Source organism: Triticum urartu, chromosome 5, assembly GCF_003073215.2.
Source record: "Triticum urartu cultivar G1812 chromosome 5, Tu2.1, whole genome shotgun sequence".
NCBI lineage: Eukaryota > Viridiplantae > Streptophyta > Magnoliopsida > Poales > Poaceae > Triticum > Triticum urartu.
In genome coordinates this window covers 200,530,868-200,552,035 of record NC_053026.1, presented here as the reverse complement: position 1 = coordinate 200,552,035, position 21,168 = coordinate 200,530,868, and the positions used below count along the sequence as shown (strand labels likewise).

The 21,168-nt window shown below is 47.5% G+C and overlaps 1 protein-coding gene across 1 annotated transcript; it reads right to left on the bottom strand.

The window, feature by feature from the left end:
- Positions 1-8,212: 8,212 nt before the first annotated feature.
- LOC125508395 lies at positions 8,213-14,563 on the bottom strand. The gene is made up of 3 exons (XM_048673101.1): positions 11,867-14,563; positions 9,005-9,315; positions 8,213-8,776 (listed from the first exon to the last, which is right to left on the bottom strand). Exons 1-3 carry the CDS (start codon positions 14,314-14,316, stop codon positions 8,430-8,432), a joined length of 3,108 nt encoding a protein of 1,035 aa, XP_048529058.1. The 5' UTR covers positions 14,317-14,563; the 3' UTR covers positions 8,213-8,429.
- Between the last annotated feature and the right edge of the window lie 6,605 nt (positions 14,564-21,168).

Genomic DNA, 21,168 nt, shown 5'->3' with positions numbered 1-21,168 from the left:
CCTCATAATGCATAAACTAACCAAACTCTTTCACATTAGCCATTTCTTTATGGCACTTGTGCTTCAAAGATGAGTGTTGGTCATGGGCCCAAGGTTAAAATCTTCGCGGCCCCATACCTCTAAACTCAAACATAGGTGGCCTCGGCCACCGCCCTCTCTTAGAGAGGTGTGTGTTTCTTGTTCTCTTTGTCATTTTTGTGTGTGTGTTTTGTTCCCGTTTTCTTTTCGTTCTTTTTCGAGAGTTAAGCCCTTTTTTCCTAGTCCTCTTTGTGGCTAAGTGGTACTACCGCTGCGATTGCGGTACTACCGCTTATGAGGGTTAAGCGGTACTACCGCCCTCACCAGCGGTACTGTTGCTGAGGGGCGGGCGCTGGGGGTTATATCGGGGCGGGGGAGTTATTTTCTCCCCATACCCATTCGCCCCCACTCGCTCGTCTTCCTCGTCGTTCCAGCGATGCCTCGCCGCGGGAGGGCACCGGCTGGCCGCCGTTTTCCGGCCGATTCTCTCCATTGTCTCCGGTGGAGTCGTTCTCCATCTCGTCCTCCAGCCATGGATGCCGTTATTGCCTCCGTTCTCGGTTTCTCTTTGCCTAGATCTTGCATATAGTTCTTAGGGGCAATAGGCATTGTTTTCTAGTTTTTTGGCAATGAAGAGGCTTGTGGTGGATGGAGATTTCTTCTAGGCTCTTTGGATTGATGTTTGGTAGGATAAATTTTTGAATTTGGCATCCTGGTAGTGCCGGATCTGACCACGGCAGTAGAAAACCGCCGTTCCCCATTCTGAGCGGTACTGCCGCGGGTAGATGGCGGTACTGCCGTCGGATGCCCAGTTCCAATATTTTCTACTTCACCTTGATCCTTTTTGTCTCGTTTGGTGGCTTATGCTCTCTTCTTTCGTGTGTTTCTTCTGGTCGTGTGTTTGGTTCCAGGTGATGATCATACTGAGCAGCAGTTCCACCGTGTCAACCCCAGGTGTGCAACGTCAAAGCGCTACCACACCTCAGAGCCAGCAGGTGGTTCCTCTAGTACTCAACCGCCACCAGCAGGCGCATCCTCAAGTGCTCCACCACCACCTCGGCGGTCGAAGAGATCCGCCAACAAGCCAAAGGGAAAGACTGTGAGTGAGATGTCTGCCAAGGAGTTTTGGGCAAAGCGTCGCCGCAACCCCTATGAGGAAGACCAAGATCCCACTTTGGTCAACCGCCCGTTCTGGAACCGCTTTCAGTTTGCCATCTATTTTGATGTGATCAAGGCCAAGAAGAATCTATATGTTGATGTACGCTCCATCGACATGGATGCTATGGAGAAGGACCCTGAGTACTTTGGCGAAGCCCTTCAGATGTGTTCTCAGCTAAACATTCTCAAGATCATGCAGTTCAACAAGGATTTTGATACAGATTTGGTGGCTCAATTCTTTGCTATTGTTCATCTTGGCACTGATGCCGACAGGACTCTGACTTGGATGACCAATGGAAAATTGTTTTCCGTCAAGTGGCAGGCCTTCATGGAGTTACTTGATGTGGAAGATCACGGGCTTGAGACTCCAGTCGGCTTTAGCCCTCACCGCAATGCTACATCCACTCACAAGCAAGCCCTTTAGCCCTACTGTACTGTGAAGGTTAACCTAGTGACTAAGAAGGAAACCTATGAGTTGTCTGCCTATCTGGACATTCTTCATCGTGTCTTCCGTGAGACTCTCTTCCCTCGCATCGGGAATCTGGATATGGTCCACTCCTATCTTGTGGACATGCTTCTTTTCTGCCAACATGAGAAGGAAGCAAACACTGGAGAGAGCCTAGACATTTCTCATGTGATGTGGTCTGAACTTCTCTCTGTCGTTTCTGAGCGCAAGAGCCCGATATATGGTCCATTCATCATGAGGCTCATTGAGAAGGCCTGGGCACGTGTCTATCCCAGAGTGATGTTGGAAACTGGAGACTTGGTTTCTCATGAGATCAAGCGTCTACGGAAGAAGGACAATTGGGGCACCCAGTGCCTAAACCCGGGGGCCCATCTACTGTTGCGCTGCCATGGAGACTGAGACTGAGGCTGAGGCTGATGCTGATGATGACGACTATGAGCCGTCTAGGACAGAGCCCTCTTGGGCAAAGAAACTCAAGCATAAGATGAGGAAGCTCTTCTGCATGGAGTCACACGGCCAGTACATACTCATGTGGCGGAGAAGAAGGCCAGGGGCGTCACAAGGAGCTCATGCATCAGTTGGGTGCAATCGTTGTTAGTGGTTCTGAGGGACAGATCGCTGAAGAGGAGGAATGGATTCACCAGCATTGCCCTTGGACCGATTCAGACGCCGAGCAGTTTCCGACCAACGACGAAGATGCAGACGATCACGCTGAGATGTGATGTTCGAGATCCTCAGCTAGCCATCACCTGGAGCCGTAGCGTCGCTCTTTGCCCTTTTGGTGCCTCGATACCAAAGGGGGAGAGAGTTTAGGGATTTGTGTTGTTGCCGTGTTGCGAGTGTGTCTTTGTGTTGTCTTGTGTTTTCTCGTGTGTTTTCTCGTTGTCTTTGCTTGGTTTGGTTTGGTGCCAGTGAGACCTAAGTTCTAGATATATGGTGTGAGACATATGCTACCCTATCGCTACCTTATTACTTATGTCTATTCAGTACTGTAGTATCTTATGAGTTGCATGCTTACCCTGTTTTATACCCTGCTCTCATATATCTTGTTCTTAGAATTGTTGGACTATAAAATATAGGGGGAGTGTTGATCCGAATGTGTGTGTCTTGCATTCCAAAGGCTCCACTAACTAGGTGCACACATTCAGGGGGAGCCCGACTATATTTTTTTAGTTCTAAGTATCCTGTCTTTTATATCTTCTCCTTGTGCAAATCCCTAGTTGTCATCAATCCACCAAAAAGGGGGAGATTGTTGAGGCATATCTCTATTGTTGAGGCATATCTCTCTCGATGTGGTTTTGGTGATTGATGACAACGTGTTTGCGGACTAATCGTGTGCTTTGAGCATTTCAGAGATTCATCCTTGGCACGAGACGATTTCTTTCCCTCGGAGTGTCATTCAAGACGGTGTAGCTCTTTCGTTTCTTTCTCGGTGGACTAGTTGCGTAGAGGGCACCGTACTATCAAGAGGGGGTCCGCTTTGGTATTGCTTGGGTGGAATCATCACGTACACATCCGCTTCTCACCCTCCGAGCCCTTCCGCTTCTATGGAGAGATCTTCTCTCTTCTTGTGGGTTTTGTCTGGGTCCCACGCGGTAGTACCGCTGAGGGGTCACAAGCGGCAGTACCGCTCCAGCGGTAGTACAGCCGGTGCCTCGCGGCAGTACTACCGCTGGCTTGCCAGGTCCCTACCGCGTCGATTCGAGGGGTCTTTTTCTGTGTGGATTGTGCGGTACCTTGCTGCGGCAGTAGTGCGGCAGTACCGCCCTTCCTCCGCGGCAGTACCGTCCGGTTCCCTCTTCCCTTTGCCTTTCGTTCTGCGCGGCAGTACCGCCGAAGGGAGTGGTAGTACCGCTTAACCCAGCGGCAGTACCATTGTCCCTCCGCGGTAGTACCGCCCTCTGCGGGGCTGTTTAGTGGGGCAACGGTTGGATTGTTGCCCCCACTATAAAAGGGGGTCCCCTTCTTCCCCACGTTGACCTACCTCTTCCCCCTCAAGCTCCATTAATGCTCCAAGCTCCATTTTCGCCCGATCTATCTCTCTTTTGCCCGATCTATCTCTCTAGCCAATCAAACTTGTTGATTTGCTCGGGAGTGGTTGAGAAGGCCCTGATCTACACTTCCACCAAGAGATTTTTGATTCCCCCATCTATCCCTAGCGGATCTTGTTACTCTTGGGTGTTTGAGCACCCTAGACGGTTGAGGTCACCACGGAGCCATAGTCCATTGTGGTGAAGCTTCGTGGTATTGTTGGGAGTCTTCGATTAAGTTGTGGAGATTGCCCCAACCTTGTTTGTAAAGGTCCGGTTGCCGCCTTCAAGGACACCAATAGTGGAATCACGGCATCTCGCATTGTGTGAGGGCGTGAGGAGAATACGGTGGCCCTAGTGGCTTCTTGGGGAGCATTGTGCCTCCACACCGCTCTAATGGAGACGTATTTCCCTTTAAAAGGAAGGAACTTCGGTAACACATCCTCGTCTTCACCGGATCCACTCTTGGTTATCTCTTACCTTTACTTGTGCAAGCTCATTAGTGTTACTTCTCTTGCTTGCTTGTTTGTTTGTTGTTGTTGCATCATATAGGTTGCTCACCTAGTTGCACATCTAGACAACCTACTTTGATGCAAAGTTTAATTTGGTAAAGAAAAGTTAAAAAAATTGTTAGTTGCCTATTCACCCCCCCCCTCTAGTCAACTGTTTCGATCCTTTCACCCATGAGGCCCAATACTTCTTCCTCGTATTCCCATAACTCCCCGGTACTCCGAAAAATACCCGAATCACTCGGAACCTTTCCGATGTCCGAATATAGTCATCCAATATATCGATCTTTACGTCTCGGCCATTTCGAGACTCCTCGTCATGTCTCCGATCTCATCCGGGACTCCGAACTACCTTCGGTGCATCAAATCACATAAACTCATAATACTGATCGTCACCAAACGTTAAGCGTGCGGACCCTACGGGTTCGAGAACTATGTAGACATGACTGAGACACGTCTTCGTTCAATAACCAATAGCGAAACCTGGATGTTCATATTGGCTCCTACATATTCTACGAAGATCTTTATCGGTCAAACCGCATAACAATATACGTTGTTCCCTTTGTCATCGGTATGTTGCTTGCCCGAGATTTGATCGTCGGTATCTCAATACCTAGTTCAATCTCATTACCGGCAAGTATCTTTACTCGTTTCCGTAATGCATCATCCCGCAACTAAATCATTAGTTGCATTGCTTGCAAGGCTTATAGTGATGTGCATTACCGAGAGGGCCCAGAGATACCTCTTCGACAATCGGAGTGACAAATCCTAATCTTGATCTATGACAACTCAACAAGTACCATCGGAGACACCTGTACAGCACCTTTATAATCACCCAGTTACGTTGTGACGTTTGGTAGCACACAAAGTGTTTCTCCGGTAATCGGGAGTTGCATAATCCCATAGTCATAGGTACATGTACAAGTCATGAAGAAAGCAATAGCATTAAACTAAAACGATCAATTGCTAAGCTAACGGAATGGGTCAAGTCAATCACATCATTCTCCTAATGATGTGATCCGGTTGACCAAATGACAACTCATGTCTATGGTTAGGAAACATAACCATCTTTGATCAACGAGCTAGTCAAGTAGAGGCATACTAGTGACACTCTGTTTGTCTATGTATCCACACATGTATTATGTTTCCGGTTAATACAATTCTAGCATGAATAATAAACATTTATCATGAAATAAGGAAATAAATAATAACTTTATTATTGCCTCTAGGGCATATTTCCTTCAGAAATTAAACAAGCTATTATGAGCTCTTATGCTAGTGGTGCTCCTGGCCCTGATGGCCTTTCCTTTTTATTCTACCAAACCTTCTGGGATCTGATTAAAAATGATTTTATGTGGATGGTTAGAGATTTCGAGAATGGTGCTTTAGACATGTATAAACTGAACTATGCCATTATTACCCTCATACCTAAAGTGCCTCTGGCTAGAGATATGAAAATTTTTAGGCCTATTAGTCTGAGTAAGTGTGCTGTCAATATTTTTTCTAAAGCTATGACCACTAGGGTTTCCCCTCTATGTGACAAACTTATTTCTCCCAATCAAACTGTCTTTATTAAAGGCAGATTTATTTTGGAATGTGTGGTTATGGCCCATGAGGTTATTCATGAGATACATAGGTATGGGTCTAGTGGCTTAATTCTTAAACTGGACTATGAGAAAGGTTATGATAGAGTGAGCTGGGATTTTCTGAAGGAAATGCTTCTTTCTAGAGGCTTTATTAAGAACATAGCTGGTTGGCTGGGGGGGATTTCTCTCCTATAGAGGCAAATTGATTCTGCTTACTACTTGTATTGCTAGTATCCCTGCCCACTTGATGTCTATTGTTAAATTTCCCAAATGGGTTATTGATATGATTACATCTCAAATGTCTCACTTTTTATGGGGGGGGGGGGGGGGGTGATAACCATAAATATCATCTTGCTAGCTGGGGTCTGATCTCCAGGAAGAAAGAATTTGGTGGTTTGGGGGTTCCTAATCTTAGAGATTTCAACATGGCCCTTTTGGCTTCTTGGGGAAAAAGATTTTATGATGATATAGTTAGTGATTGGAAAAAGATTTTGGCCTACAAATATAATGTTAATAACCCCAACCTCTTCAGTACTAGAGCAACCTTGGGGTCCCCTTTCATGAAAAGCTTAGCCTGGGCACTTGCAGCAGCTAAAAACTTCTATAGATGGATCCCTGGTGATGGCAAGAATATTGCCTACTAGCATGATATTTGGATTGGGGACTGTTCTTTAAAAACTGCATTTTGGGACCTGTTTGATATATGTCAACAACAAGAAGCCACTCTTGCACAGGTCTGGGTGGGAGGTGAACTCCAACTCACTTTTAGGAGATGTGTAGATGGGGGGGCTTTGATCAGATGGGGCGACCTCATTAAAACAGAGCAGGTTGTGTTGTCTGATTCTCCAGACCAGCCTGTGTGGATGCTAGATTCTTCCAGCAAATATTCTGTCAAATCTTTCTACAAAATGATTAACTTTGAGGGATACCTTCTGAGATTAGAGATGATATTTGGAAAATTAAAATCCCTCCCAATATCCATGTTTTTCTGTGGTTGATATACTATAATAAGAGCTTGACCAGAGATAACCTAGCCAAGCGTAGACATGTAGAGGACAAGGCCTGTGTCTTTTGTGATGAACCAGAGACGATTCAACATCTCTTTTCTGACTGTATTGTTGCTAGACAAGTTTGGGAGCTGGTTGCTGAAAGTTTTAACATTACTGTACATGACTCCTTTGCTCTGCTCTCTTCTTTCTAGAAAAAGGAAAGGTTGTGAAGCCTTGAATACAACTACTGTTGCTACCTTGTGGAGCTTATGGCGTTTGCGAAATGATTTTGTTTTCTAGGGGCGAAGATGGCGAAGTATACGCTGTGCTTTGGATCTGTTAGGGGCAACGATCAGGCAATGGAAAATCCTATGTTCAAAGGTTCAGGGTGCTCTTCTTCTCCGATGCTTAAGGCTGCTGGACTACCGAAGAGGGGAATTGCTTAGGATCGCCTAGAGATAAAGAACTCTGGATTTCTTTGATCTATTTGTGAGCTGACATGTTTGTTTACCCTGGCTATGTATCCTTCCCTCGAACTGTTTAAAATCTGTTGTAATAGGGTAGTCAATAGAACCCTGGTTATTTCCTTCTGTGGCAGCTACTCTCCCTCCGGTTGTCGCCGAGTGCTGTTTAACAGTTTGTTGCTATGGTTTGACTTGGCTTTCAATAAAAAAAAGTTGGGGCGGGGAAACCGCTTTCAGTTCAAAAAAAAAACTCCCTCCGTCCGAAAATACTTGTCATCAAAATGAATGAAATGGGATGTATCTAGAACTAAAATACATCTATATACATCTTCTTTTATTCATTTTGATGACAAGTATTTCCGGACGAAGGAAGTATAAGTCTTTGATTCCAGCAAGTGACTACATACGGAACAAAATAAGTAAATCTACACTCTAAAATATGTCTACATACATCTGTATGTTCATTTGAAATGTCTAAAAAGACTTGTATTTAGGAACGGAGGGAGTACAATACTATCTCAGCTCTTATACAAAAAACTTACATTCAGGTATAACCGAGCAGTGCGATCAATTGCGTGTACAGGGCGTTTGGGTCTATACGTACGCACCTTATACTCCAAGATAAAGTTCAGGTTGAGCTATACGTACGCACCTTATACTCCAAGATAAAGTTCAGGTTGAGTGCAATTCTCAGAAGGCTTGACTCCCTATCCCCTCTAAGCTCCGCAGGTCTACCACACTGATACCAAAAATCAAAGTTCGCTACAAGTTGATTCAAACATGGCCAGTTCAGTATGAACACGCAAGAGACATCTACTACTTCCGTTACTAAATACGAGTCTTTTTAGAGATTTCAGTATGATTCAAACATGGCCATATTCACTCATTTTGCTTCGTAGGTAGTCCGTATTTGAAATATCTATAAAAGACTTATATTTAGGAACGGAGGGAGTACCACATTGTATGACAAATAAATGTGCTATCTTCGTAACTGGAAGGTAAGAGGAATCAATCACATTAGATGAAGAACCTGGAACATAAAGATTAACAAGATTTGATAATGACATGAAGGTTCAATACACTATCGTAGAATATTCTTCAGGTTTCAGCCACTTGGACAAGCAACCACAAAGATTAAGCAGAAGGGGGTATAGCTTTCACTGTTCAAAATATAGATGACCTGACGTAATTTAAATTTGTTAGGTCGCTTCACGAGTCCAAGTTCAGTGTGGCATCTGCCCTGGCCTCGATATCGTTCTTGCTCCTGACAACGCATCTCTTCTTTGTCTCTTCGTCCAGGTACCCGAGATCTTCAGCCAGCGCAATATGTGCATACAGCAGCTCTTCGAGTTTGTCAGCAGGAACTGAACTCTTACCTTTCTCACATAGTATCTGATGGAGTTCTTCCTTGCCGTGGTTCTCAGAGCTGAAATGATCGTGAATTCTCATTGCTTCCTGAAATCCAGATATTGTTGGTAGGAACTTGACCACAAACACACTCTGATTGGCTGGTCTTCCCTGGGTTATCTTTGCCTTGTCACATGCAACACCAATATCTGGAGACACAAGGTGATGATATAAGAAACGTTGAATAGTTCAAACAGAAGAAACAAAGCATAACAGAGGGTTTCCTTTTCAGAACTACATAATGCTCTGAAAGCACATGATACATGGAATCTCAAGAAAGCACATGATAAAAAAAATGAATGGCCCAGGCTGGATACTTGGGGAACAAAAGAAATAACAAGTGGCAGACTAATAACATATATATTCTTCCAACTAACCTGCAAGTACACCTTCGATTTCTTCTATTGTCACAGTCTTTGCTTCGGCGACCTTTGCGTTGTTTGTGATAGAGCTGTTGTGTATCAGGACAACTGGAGGCCATACCATCAGATCTCTCTTCATGGCATTTACTTCCTCAGCGGGAACAGACTGATAGGCTTTAGAAGTGTCTGGAGCAACATGCCAATTCCACCCCATCAGAACACAGAGTGCCTTGTGAAAACCTAAATGCTTTGTTTTCAAACCCGGTTTGTGTGTATCGTAAGCATGTGACATCAAGGCATCAATGTCTGGAAACTTCCTTGCGACACTGTTGTAAGAAGAAGTGAACAAAAAGCAAATAAAAAAAGCATATCTTCATGTTAGACATTCAATATTCAATGACATCACAATTGAACAAATACAAGAAATTTGTTTTTATAACTAACAAGAAGAAACAATTTCAAAGGACATACAAATCCCATGGTATAATATAGGTTTGGACATTATATATTTCCTAGGAAATTTACTTAGGAACACCCAAAAAATAGGTTGAAGATACTAGAAAAACTCACATGAAACTATGCTACATTAACCCGCAAAGTAAACAAAATGCTCAACTGTTGCTTCATGTAAACACATCTAATGGAGGTCAAGTGAATAAATTTAGCCAAAATCAATATGCCACATTGCACATGAGAAAGCAAAACGCCATCTGGTTGGACAAGGTAGAAACTAATCAATTTGCAAGTAAGATAGCATTTGCATACTTACTAAAAAGTAGACAATCCTAAAACAAAGTCAAAAATCTAACCCATCCTAAGGGATAACTAAGTTCCAGGAAAAATATCCCTGTAAAATACTCCGTTAATCAAATTTCTGGTCTACAAGAAAAAAGAGCTTAATCTTATTACAAACATGTTTATATATACCTCCTCAATCAATAATGTCAAAGTGAGTTGCTAACAAAACTCAAAGATGCCAAGTACACACTATCCATACTGAAGAAAATAAATACTAGGAACTATGATGAAAATTGAAATGATAAAATAGAATTCAAGCCAAACTTACTCGCCAGGATAGGAAGAGGAAAATACAACACAATAGTTGATAGATAGACAATATTCCCCGCATATCTTATTTTAAGTTCTATAAGCGCAACTGTTGATTCAACCTACAGCCTCTAGCAGCACACTAAAGGTCATCTCCAAAGCAGACCCTCAAATCACATGCAACGCCGTCCCGCGTCAGTCCGCTTGTCCGTTTTCCCTCAAACCGGAAGAAAACTAGGGGGGGGGGGGGTGCGGGAGTTTGGACCGCCGCCACGTAGAACTCCGACACCCCCGGCCCACCCAAACACCGCCTGGACCCCGAGTCTCCATCCTTCCCTCTTTTCTCTGCATCCACTTCCTCCCTCGCCGCCGCCGCCACTCTACCACCCCAGCCGCCTGCCAAGCCTTCCCGGACCTCCAGCGCTACAACCGGTCGCCACGCCGCTTGTCCTGTGCCGCCGGTCCACACCTCTCGCACGTCTGCCGCGCAGGTACCATCCGCCCCACGGTGGTCACCACGCCTGGCAAGTGTTTGGTGAAATACCCTGCTAAATTTGTTCCTCCTCCTTTGAAGGAATGGATTCGGACATGGAGTACATGGACAAGCACTACGCTGAGTAATCCAACAAGGAGGATTATGCGGATGAAACAACGATGACGCAGGCAGTCCATGCATGAAGCATGCGGAAGAATATGTTCTCAATTTCAAGGGATGGAAGGGTCATCGAGTGCTGAATCAGAAGGTTTGATATGCTATTATTTTGAGTGCTCCGGACTTAGAAAAAAAAACAGAGACGGACGTTTAGGGGAAGGGTTGGATGGCCGGCTCCGACATCAATGCCCGCGGAATGGTCCGGATCCGTCCACAAACAAATACAATGTCCATTTTGGGGCCAGCGTTGGAGATGCCCTAATATAGCATGCATATGCGCGATACAACTACAGTGGATCCTATGCTACTACTGGTATGTGCCATACTTCAAAAACTCAGCCAGCTCTAACATCTTAAGTTGACAAACTTGCACATAATGGCCTTCAGCTTGCCTTGTAGAGGAACCACAACGGTTTTTACTTGATTGATGTAAACATCGCAAGCAATTTAACTTGCCAAATTTATGATCCTGGTCATCCAAAGAAAAGAGCAACAATTCATGATGCCGATCTGGATAATTCCAATCTCCAAGACATTAGCAACCAGAACTTCCAACCACGAACTAGCTCAAATGCATCAGGAACAGCACCACATTGTTACTCTTTCTGCCAACCATCCTGCCCCTAAACATCTGCAATGTACTATTACTCCAAAGAAGCTACATCATCATCCTTTGCATCAGATGGAACATCGATTCACATCATAGACCAATGCTGAAACTGATCAGAGCCTTTCATACAAACATTTTACTGCCTGAAGCCTATAAACAGAGCCAAGATGTTGTGGTGCACTGCGTCTCTGGACTGAAACATTAACTGACAATGTTTTGGCATAGTCTAGCACGCTGAACTCCATTCAATCCTAGCAGTGCATATACAGGAAACAACAAGGTTCGTCCTGAGGTTGGTGAGGGTGGGGCATAACCTTAGCAATTACTGCAATAAAGTTACTGACATAGTTCAGCATATTGTTAACCTATAAGAACTACGGGGCCAACGGTATCTACGACAAGGTATGCTAAAACACGACCAGGCAATAGAATTTTAGAGGATTCCTCCATTCCAGTTACCAAATCAGCATTAAGCGGCTGCTGAAATGACCAGAAAGCGCACTCTAACACAATGATAGGAGCAACTAATTAGGTGGTAGAGTGTTAGCACAGATGAAGGAACACAAACCTGCCACATACACGGCAAGATAAAGATCCTTTTGGTGCCTCACGGTATCTCTTCTGCATGGTCGGGCTCTCGTTTAATATCTTTGAGAACTTGAGGAAGGCCTGGTGAACCTGTTTACTGAATTCTTCTGAACCTTCTGGTGGATCTTTCTGCACAGAAAGATCCTCTTCATCAGGTGCATCCTCGTAGTCTGGTTCGGTGCGTTTCTGATTATCTTCTGACAGCTTTGTAAATTTGTTTGGCCGAACAGATTCATTTCTCTCTGATGTATATCCACCATGGAATTGAGGAAGACCAACTCTCGGTCTCTTTTTTGCACTTTTGGTCCATCCTCCCCCTCTTCCTCTTCCAAGCATGGCAGATCCCCCAATTTGTGGCTGGACTATAGGTCTGGACAGCCTCTGAGACATAGGCTTATATTTTGAGCGCCCATAAGCTAACCCGTTAGGATGAGGATGATTACCTTCTTCAGCATCAATCCATTCATCATTCATGTTGTCTGGCAAAGCAATTCTTGAGAAAACATTATGACTCGATGACATATCATATCTGGCGTCATATCCATCTTCATCGTCAACGATATCACAACTTCTTCTTGACAATTTCTCAGGGGATAGGTCATATGGGTCAATCTCATCATTGTAATGCTCTAGTCCAATTTCATCATTGTAATACTCTCGTCCTAGTGGGCCATCAGCTTGGTACATATCCATATCACGAGTACTATATGCAGCTCCCCGGGATCCTCTTCTATAAGCCACGGGAGAAACTTCCAGATGACTTGACTGACAGCCATTCTCCAATGAAGCAAACTCACGTTGTCGAACTGGTTGCCTTGCAAGTTCAAGAGGGTAAGTTTCAGGAGAGCGTGAGTAGCGTACATGAGCATTCCTTGGCTTGGGATAACCTGTGGGCGTATCTCTATGATAATTATGATATGTGTTGTATTCTGCATCCTCTCCCATCCTGCGGGATAGTCTCACTTGTGCATTACTCCTTTCATCCTTGAGGTCTGTCAAAGGTGATGAGACCAATGTGTGCCTGGGGCTAGACCTTGAATCCCGTGAGCAATTTCCACGGAAGTTCCCAAAAGCAAAATATGTGTCATTTTCTGGACCCCTTCTACCATATCCATCTGCATCATATTCCATGGATGCAGTTGTTGGTGGATACTTAGAGTGTGTTTGACTTGTGATGTCCAGTGATATCTTGTCATCGTGACCACTGAGGTGCTCTAGTGAACTTTCTGAGAACCTGTGAACCTGACCACTCCCATGTCCCAAGGAACCTGGTTTACTTATGTCATCCATGGCGTAGCAATTGCTTGGCTCATAACCTCCACCATGCACTCGGTATGGGCTGTCCTTGGCAAGTACAGATGGTGAAGAACCAGCATATCGCTTCAACTGCATAGATGGTGTGATGTCCGAACCATACACGCCCCTACTAGAGTAAAGCCTATCCAATTCTCGATCCCTGTCACTAAGCACATCTCTACTAGGGCCAAGCCTTTCAATTTCTCTGTTCCCAACATATGGGCCAGGCAAATGGTCAGGGTAGTGAAACCTGGTGTCATCCTGAGGCAACCGGGTACTTCCAGCGCCAAGGCTCTCCCCACCTTTCACCATTGAACTCCCTGTGAGGAATCCAGTCTCTCTAAGTGGCACCGAGGGGTACATTGTCCTAGGAGCCAATGAAATTGTAGGTGGTGGAGGCAGAGGCGACCTGCTGTCCAGGTACATTGAGCTAGTCCTTCCCAACCCCGTGGAACTAACTCTGAGTTTCATGGCATCTTCCCCATAAAACCCATGCCCATTGTTAATGCTCCGGTCACCAGGGCCTCCAAAGAAGTCACTTGCATTCTTGGCAGCACGCCCCTGGTCGTATGGATGTTCTGGGAGCATGTAGTCCGGTGGAGCATCATACCTCCCGCTAGTAACACAGTCGCCACGACTGTCAAAGTTCCTGTTCGGGCCACGCTCGCTGCGACCGACATAGCTTGCTCTTGAACCGCGGTCGCCGCGACCATCATGGCTTCCTCTCGGGCTGCAGCGATCGCGCTCCTGGTGAAAGGGTTCCCTCCCGTAGTCCCCTTGCCCGCGGCGGGGCAGGTTACGTTCGCCGTCGTCATCCCTCGAGCGCCTTCCGCGGTGGTCCAGAGAACGGCTGCGGCGCAAGCGGTGGTGCGGGGAGGGGCCGCGAGGACTGTGTCGAGGACGGTAGCCCGGGGAGGGGCTGCGGCTGCGAGGACTGCGGCGAAGGCGGTAGCCCGGGGAGGGGCTGCGACCAGCGCTGCAGTGGGGGCGGTTTTCGGGCCGGCGGTCCCGTATACCCATGTCGTCAGGGCGGCGATCGCGCATGCCCTTGACGTCGCAGCCACCTCCTGGCCGTTCGTCCCTTCGTCCGCGCCCTCCCACCCCTCCACCTCCTCGTCCGCCCCGGCGTCCCATGATGTCGACTCGAGTGCGGCCACCGTAGAGATGCGAAAGGGCTGAGCGGATTTCGACCGTGGAGGTGGATGAGAAAAGGCTGTTTAGATCTAGGATTCGACCCTCAGATGCAGATTGGAGATGATGGTGGTGGAGACGACGGAGTACGCGGTGGCGGCGGTTATGTTGATTTGTGCGGCGGAGACGGCGGGGGAAGTGCGGGAGGCAGCGGTGCCCGGTTGCGGTTAGGATGGCAATTTATGCCGCTGGTGCTGGGCCTCCGCAGTTTGGGCCTAATACTAGTAGGCAGTGCACGTCTCTGTTATCTGTTATCTGTTGTATTTGTTATCTGTTATCTGTATCTGTTATCTGTTAATGTATAAGGTAGAGAAATATTCGCCTAGGGCCACCGAATTTGTCGCGGGATTCACTTTGATCCCTGTCTTCCAAAATACTCTAAATCTATATCTATATCTATAGGGAAACGTTTATAATCTACCGTCTGATTTTTGACGAGACGTAAACCGCCCGCTGCGCCGTCCAATTAGCTGATCTGTTTGTTGTGTCAGTGCGTGGTAAAGCGTAGAAAGTATGTTGTGCGTCTTTGTATTTGACTGAACCGAGTTTGCTGGCTTGCTGCACTTAGCTGCATGGTGCTGCGGAGGGCTGCACTTCAACGGCGTTGCTACGAGCCAGCCAGCCACGATGCTACAAGGTTGCCGCTGCTATGCTGCGTCGGTGGCCCGCGATGCGAGGAAGACAAAGCACCGGTAGGCTGCAAGTCACGGCCTTTGCTGCATGCGCCAGTTGGTTGCTGCAACGGAGCGTCGCCGGGCCGCCGGAGCATCGTTGGGTGTCGGCACTGCACTAGAGTGTCACCGGGCCAGCGGAGCATCGTCGGATGTCGGCACTGCAATGGAGCATTGTCAGCACTACAATGGAGCGTTACCAGGCCACCCGAGTATCATCGGCGCTACAACGGAGCATCTTTGGGCCGCCAGAGCATCGCAGGTGCTGCAATGGAGCGTTGCCAGGCCACCGGAGCATCATCAGCGCTGCAACAGAGCATCGCCGGGCAGCCGAAGCATCATCGGCCCTGCAACGGAGCTCGCCGGGATGCCGACGCATCATCGGCGCAGTAATGGAGCATCACCGGGCCATCGGAGCATCGTCGACGATGCAACGGAGCATCGCCGGGCAGCTGAAGCATCGTAGGTCGGGCCGTTGGAGCATCGTCGGCGCTGCAATGGAGCATCACCGGCCACCAAAGCATCATCAGCGATGCAACAAAGCATTGCCGGACAGCCAAGCATTGTCGGTCCTGCAACGAAGCTTGTCGGGCTGCCGACGCTGTAATGGAGCGTCACCGGGCCATCGAAGCATCGTCGGCAATGCAACAGAGCATCTCCAAGCAGCCGGAGCATCGTCGGGCCGCCGAAGAATCGCCGGTGCTGCAACAGAGCATCGTTGGGCAGCCAAAGCATCGTCGGACCTGCAACAGAGTATCGTCGGGCCGACGAAGCATCACCAGCGTTGCAATGGAGCATCCCCGGGCCATCGGAGCATCCTCGGCGATGCAACGGAGCGTCTCCTTGCAACCTAAGCATTGTCGGCCCAACAACGAACCATCGTCGGGCCGCCGGAGCATCATCGGCGTTGCAACGGTGCATCGCCGGGCAGCGGAAGCCTTGTCGGGCCGCCGAAGCATCACCGGTGCTGCAACGGAGCGTAGCCGGGCCATTGGAGCACCATTGGAGCTGCAACAGAGTGTCGTCGGGCAGCCAAAGCATTTGTCGGACCGTCGGAACATCAACGACGCTACAAGGGAGGATCACGGGTGCTACGATGGAGCATCGTCGGGCCGTCGAAACATCACTGGTGCTACAACGGAGCATCACTGACACTATGATGGAGCATCCTCGGACCGCCGAAACATCACCGGTGCCGCGATGAAGCATTCGTCAGACCGTCGAAACGTCGACAACGCTGCAAGGGAGCATCACTGGTGCTACGATGGAGGATCGTTGGGTCGTCGAAACATCACCGGTGCTGCAATCGCCGAGCCGTCGGAGCAGCACCGTCACTGCGATGGAGCATCATCAGACTGCCGGAACATCACCGGTGCCGCGATGAAGCATTTGTCGGACCGTCGGAACATTGACGACGCTACAAGGGAGGATCACGGGTGCTACGATGGAGCATCGTCGGGCCGTTGAAACTTCGCTGGTGCTACAACAGAGCATCACCGACAATGTGATGGAGCATCATCGGACCGTCGGAACATCACCAGCGCCACGATGAAGCATTCGTCGGACCGTCGAAACGTCAACAACGTTGCAAGGGAGCATCACCAGTGCTACGATGGAGCATCGTCGGGCCGTCGAAACATCGCCGACGCTGCAATCACCGAGCCATTGGAGCATCACCGGCACTGCCATGGAGCATCATCGGGCCGTGAGAACATCATCGGTGCCGCGACAAAGCATTTGTCGAACCGTCGAAACGTCGACAACGTTGCAAGGGAGCATCACCAGTGCTACGATGGAGCATCATCGGGCCGTCGAAACATCGCTGACGCTGCAATCGCCGAGCCGTCGGAGCATCACCGGCACTGCGATGGAGCATCGTCGGGCCGTGAGAACATCATCGGTGCCGCGATGAAGCATTCGTCGGACCATCAGAACGTCGACAACGTTGCAAGGGAGCATCACCAGTGCTACGATGGAGCATCGTCGGGCCATCGAAACATCGCCGACGCTGCAATCGCCGAGCCGTCGGAGCATCACCGGCACTGCGATGGAGCATCGTCGGGCCGTGCCGCGATGAAGCATTCGTCGGACCATAGAAACGTCGACGATGCTGCAAGGGAGCAAGTGCCGCGATGAAGCATTCGTCGACCGTCAGAACAGCGATGAAGTTGCAAGGGAGCATCACCGGTGCTACGATGGAGCATAGTCGGGTCGGGAAATCATCGCCTGTGCTACAACAGATCATTGCCAAGCCGCCGAAGCATCACAGGCACTGCAATGGAGCATAGCTAGGTGGCTGGAGTATCGCAGGTGCAGTCATAGTGCATCAATGGTGCTTGAAGGGGTGGTCGCAGCAGCGTCGTTGCTGCAACACAGCAACCCCAGAAGTCGTTGGCGCTGCTGCCGTGGCTGATGTATGGCAGGTCCGCTGGCTGTTTTATTACGAGGTGACCGGCGACGTGGCCCTGAGGGCTGCAGCTGGTGCTCTAAGCCGGCTAGCTGCTGCTCTCACTAGAGTTACGTGTGCTGGTGGTGCTGCGTTGCTGGCTAGACGCTGCAGGGAGACATGTGCAAGTTGGGATGGAAGTCATGTCGTGGTCCAGTCATCAGCTAATCTAGTGGCCGAAATTATACCGTATCAGCGCTAATCAAGGGCGGGAAAGGCGGCTTATTTTTCCAGAGCATCATCCGCCTAGCACATCCCATATCTATATCTATATCTATCTATACCTACCTATATATATACTAATAAAGCAAGGTGTGTTTCATCAATTTTTTCATCCGTTCACACATATTATTATTTAGATTTTCTATTATCCAGGCTGGTACTAACTTTTTGTGCATTAGCGAGAATAACGTTTTACACGGAAATAGTTCTTTGTACATAGGCATCGTGGGTGTGCAGGCCCAATGGAAGCCCAGCCGAGGCAAAAAGTAGCAGCCCAGTCGAGAGGAAAAAAGTGCAGGATGGGGGATCGAACTCAAAACCTGGTCTGGTATCAATGGTGCAATGACCAACTGACGTAACACCTTCTACATCAATTGTGAGTTCATCTTTCTTCTAAATACTACCACCTCGCTTTCTTACAATCCAACCCACCAATTTATATATACCTGTGATTGAAAATCGATAAGCCATCTGAAGAATCAAGTGCATGAACGAGGTGCCGGGATCACCCAATGAAGTAGCTGGGGCCATATACGAGTAAAAACGAGCAAAAGAAAAAGAAACTCGTCGCTTCAAAGCGCCATGGACTGTCGGGCGGAAACTTCAGGAATGGCTGACCAGGATTGGATCACGACTGTGAGGCCTTCTCTGACACATCGTGTTTTTACGTCCGGGGCCAGAACACAGTCCGCGGTGACAGCTACGGTGGCCTCGGACAATGCCCAAACGGCACGACGGCAGTGTCCATCAGCGGGAGCAAGTGCCCCGCATCAGACCTCGGTCGAACGCGCCCACTAGAATCTGGCACTACTCGAGTAGTAGTCAGCTGCCATGTTCTCCTTGGCGTCCCAGAACCATGCTCTGATCAGTCCCTCATCGAGGTCGCTCGATATGAGATGTTAATTACTAGGTATTGTGATTTGATTCTGATTTGTAGTATATCATAGTTCCAACTTCCAACAGATTAATTGTTGCTCTACTGTAGTACGTAGGCTGATTTTTATGCATCACTGGAGTTTTTTTGCGGGCTATGCATCACTGGAGTATATCATGTACAATAGTACGTAGCCAGATTAACTGTTGCTGTATTGGAGTATACCATGGCTCAATGTGGGCGCTCATTGGTAATCCTACAACTCAAAGCGAATCCACGTGTACGCATACAATATAGATAGCAACCAATGAAAACTAAGGACACTGCCATCTTTTACTTGATTCGAAAACATATTAATGGCACGGCTATCTTTCATTTGATCTAGAAATAATTATTTCTACTATTCTCTAGGCGAATTAGAAATAATTAGTTGTACTAATTAAGAGTTGTATTTTTCGCAAATAAAATAAAATAAGAGCTGTATTGATGTTTCGACTTTTCATTAGTTTGCTATGCTTGATCAATTGCTTTCTTTATTCATGTTAATTCTTTTAAAATTTGCATAATCTTGATTAGAAGCTATAGAACTTGTGGTCTGTATATGCCATTTGTTGAAACTGAATTAAAGAAGTACAATCTGCAGTCCTGTCATATACTATGTTGCACATTAAATTGTATTTGACAACATATTTCCAGTCTTCCTCTCGCCTATACGAAGAGGAACTTTGCTGATATTTTTCCGCAATCGGAGAAAAGAGGTGGTTCAATCTTTTGGACATTGGTTATACTGGAGCCTTAGCAGAGAAGTGGTTTTTTTTTTCTAAACTATTATTCTGTTTTTCTTTTCTTCGTTACACAACATAATAGTAGTGTTTTGCTGAATCTATGAACGGAAATGTGGAGCAAGACACAATACTAGGTTGCAATGAAGTTGGTGATAGTACCATCTTAGGAATTGATCACCTCTATGACCAAATTACAAAGGCACCACATGAAAGACAAGTGCAATTCCTCTTAGAAATGCGGGGCTCATAGAGGATGGCCCTCACGTTCAGCTCGATGGGATTAGTTTAAGCATTCTCTTGGGTTCACACATATGTGATAGGCAGTAGCCGAGGTCAACGCCACGTTTGGACAGGTTGTGATCATGTGCACACCGCTCGACGAAGACGCCGAGGATGTTGAAATAAACTATGGGGATCTTTTCCCGTTGCAACGCACAGGCATATTTGCTAGTACAGTTATTAAGCAGTTTGGGCCTAATAGTAGGCAGTGCACGTCTCTGTTATTTGTTTCTTTAGGGTAAGCATCTACTTTATTTAAGCAAAGTTCGAGACTTCGTCCACGATTACATTTAAGATACAATCAGAAGGCAAAAAACGCCACACCACACAAACTCCATCACCTATAGCTAGCCTAGCTAGGGTGTGAGCCGCCTTATTTGCTGATCTTCTTCTCCATATGACCTTACATCCTTACCATCCAATCATGAGATTCTTGATGTCTTCCACAATAGTGCCCACCAGCGAAAGGTTTCTCCTCGCATCATTAACCATACACACAGCCTCTTTGCTATCCATCTCGACATGGATCCTCTGGAAGTTAAGCTCACGCCCAACCTGCAAAGCTTTCCGACATGCCATTAGCCCGGCCACTTTAATTAGGTTTTGACACATGGGGAAAGAGGTGAGCGAGGGCGCCACGAAAGGCTCCCTCATGGTCGCGGAAGACAACCCCGCCACCCCATCCCCCGAGCCTCTGCCCACCGCACCATCCATGTTAGCTTTGATCCACCCTTGCTCCGGTGGACTCCACTTGTCCACAGGCGGCGCTGAGGGGACCGAGTCTTCTTCGGCACAACATTGTTCCACTCATCCATAAAACGAGAAACTGAGGCAGCAACTTCACGGGCATCTTGGATCCGGACGCCGGCCCTCGTAGCGTTTCTAGCAAGCCATAGACCATAGACTCCTTGAAGAAGCAACACCTTCTGATCCTCCCGTGCCTCACCAATCCAGGACCTGAGCCATCGTCCTAGTGCATGGTTTGATTCAATCTCCACAGGCGGAACCAAGGCCTGAATACTCCTTCGCCGAGCTAGCTCTTGCCAGAACATCTTCGAGTGCGGGCAACTCCAGAAACGATGGACCGGTGTCTCTTCCCTCCCGCAAGCGGGGCAAAAAATGCATGGCTTAATGTGGCGGCGATGCAGCTTCAACCCAGTGGCCAGACCATTGGACAAGAGTCTCTAGCCATGAATTTTAATCTTGTTATTTGTTATCTGTTATCTGTTAATGTATAAGGTAGAGAAATATTCGCCTAGGGTCACCAAATTTGTCGCGGGATTCATTTTGATCCATGTCTTCCAAAATACTCTAAATACAATTATTAAGGTGTTGCATAGCAACGAGAGGGAAGAGTGTGTCTACGTACCCTCGTAGACCGTAAGCGAAAGCATTTAGTAACGCGGTTGATGTAGTCAAACTTCTTCATGATCCAACCGATCGAGTACCGAATGCACGACACCTCTGTGTTCAGCACACGTTCAGCTCGGTGACGTCCTCCACCTTCTTGATCCTGCA

Excerpts from the sequence above, each read along its gene's own strand:
- LOC125508395 (XM_048673101.1), bottom strand. The coding sequence starts at position 14,316 with ATGGGACGCCGGGGCGGACGAGGAGGTGGAGGGGTGGGAGGGCGCGGA. Across the intron at positions 9,316-11,866 it reads TCTTGCCGTGTATGTGGCAG|TGTCGCAAGGAAGTTTCCAG; the intron begins GTTTGTGTTCCT and ends TTCTTACAACAG. Across the intron at positions 8,777-9,004 it reads AATCGAAGGTGTACTTGCAG|ATATTGGTGTTGCATGTGAC; the intron begins GTTAGTTGGAAG and ends TTGTGTCTCCAG.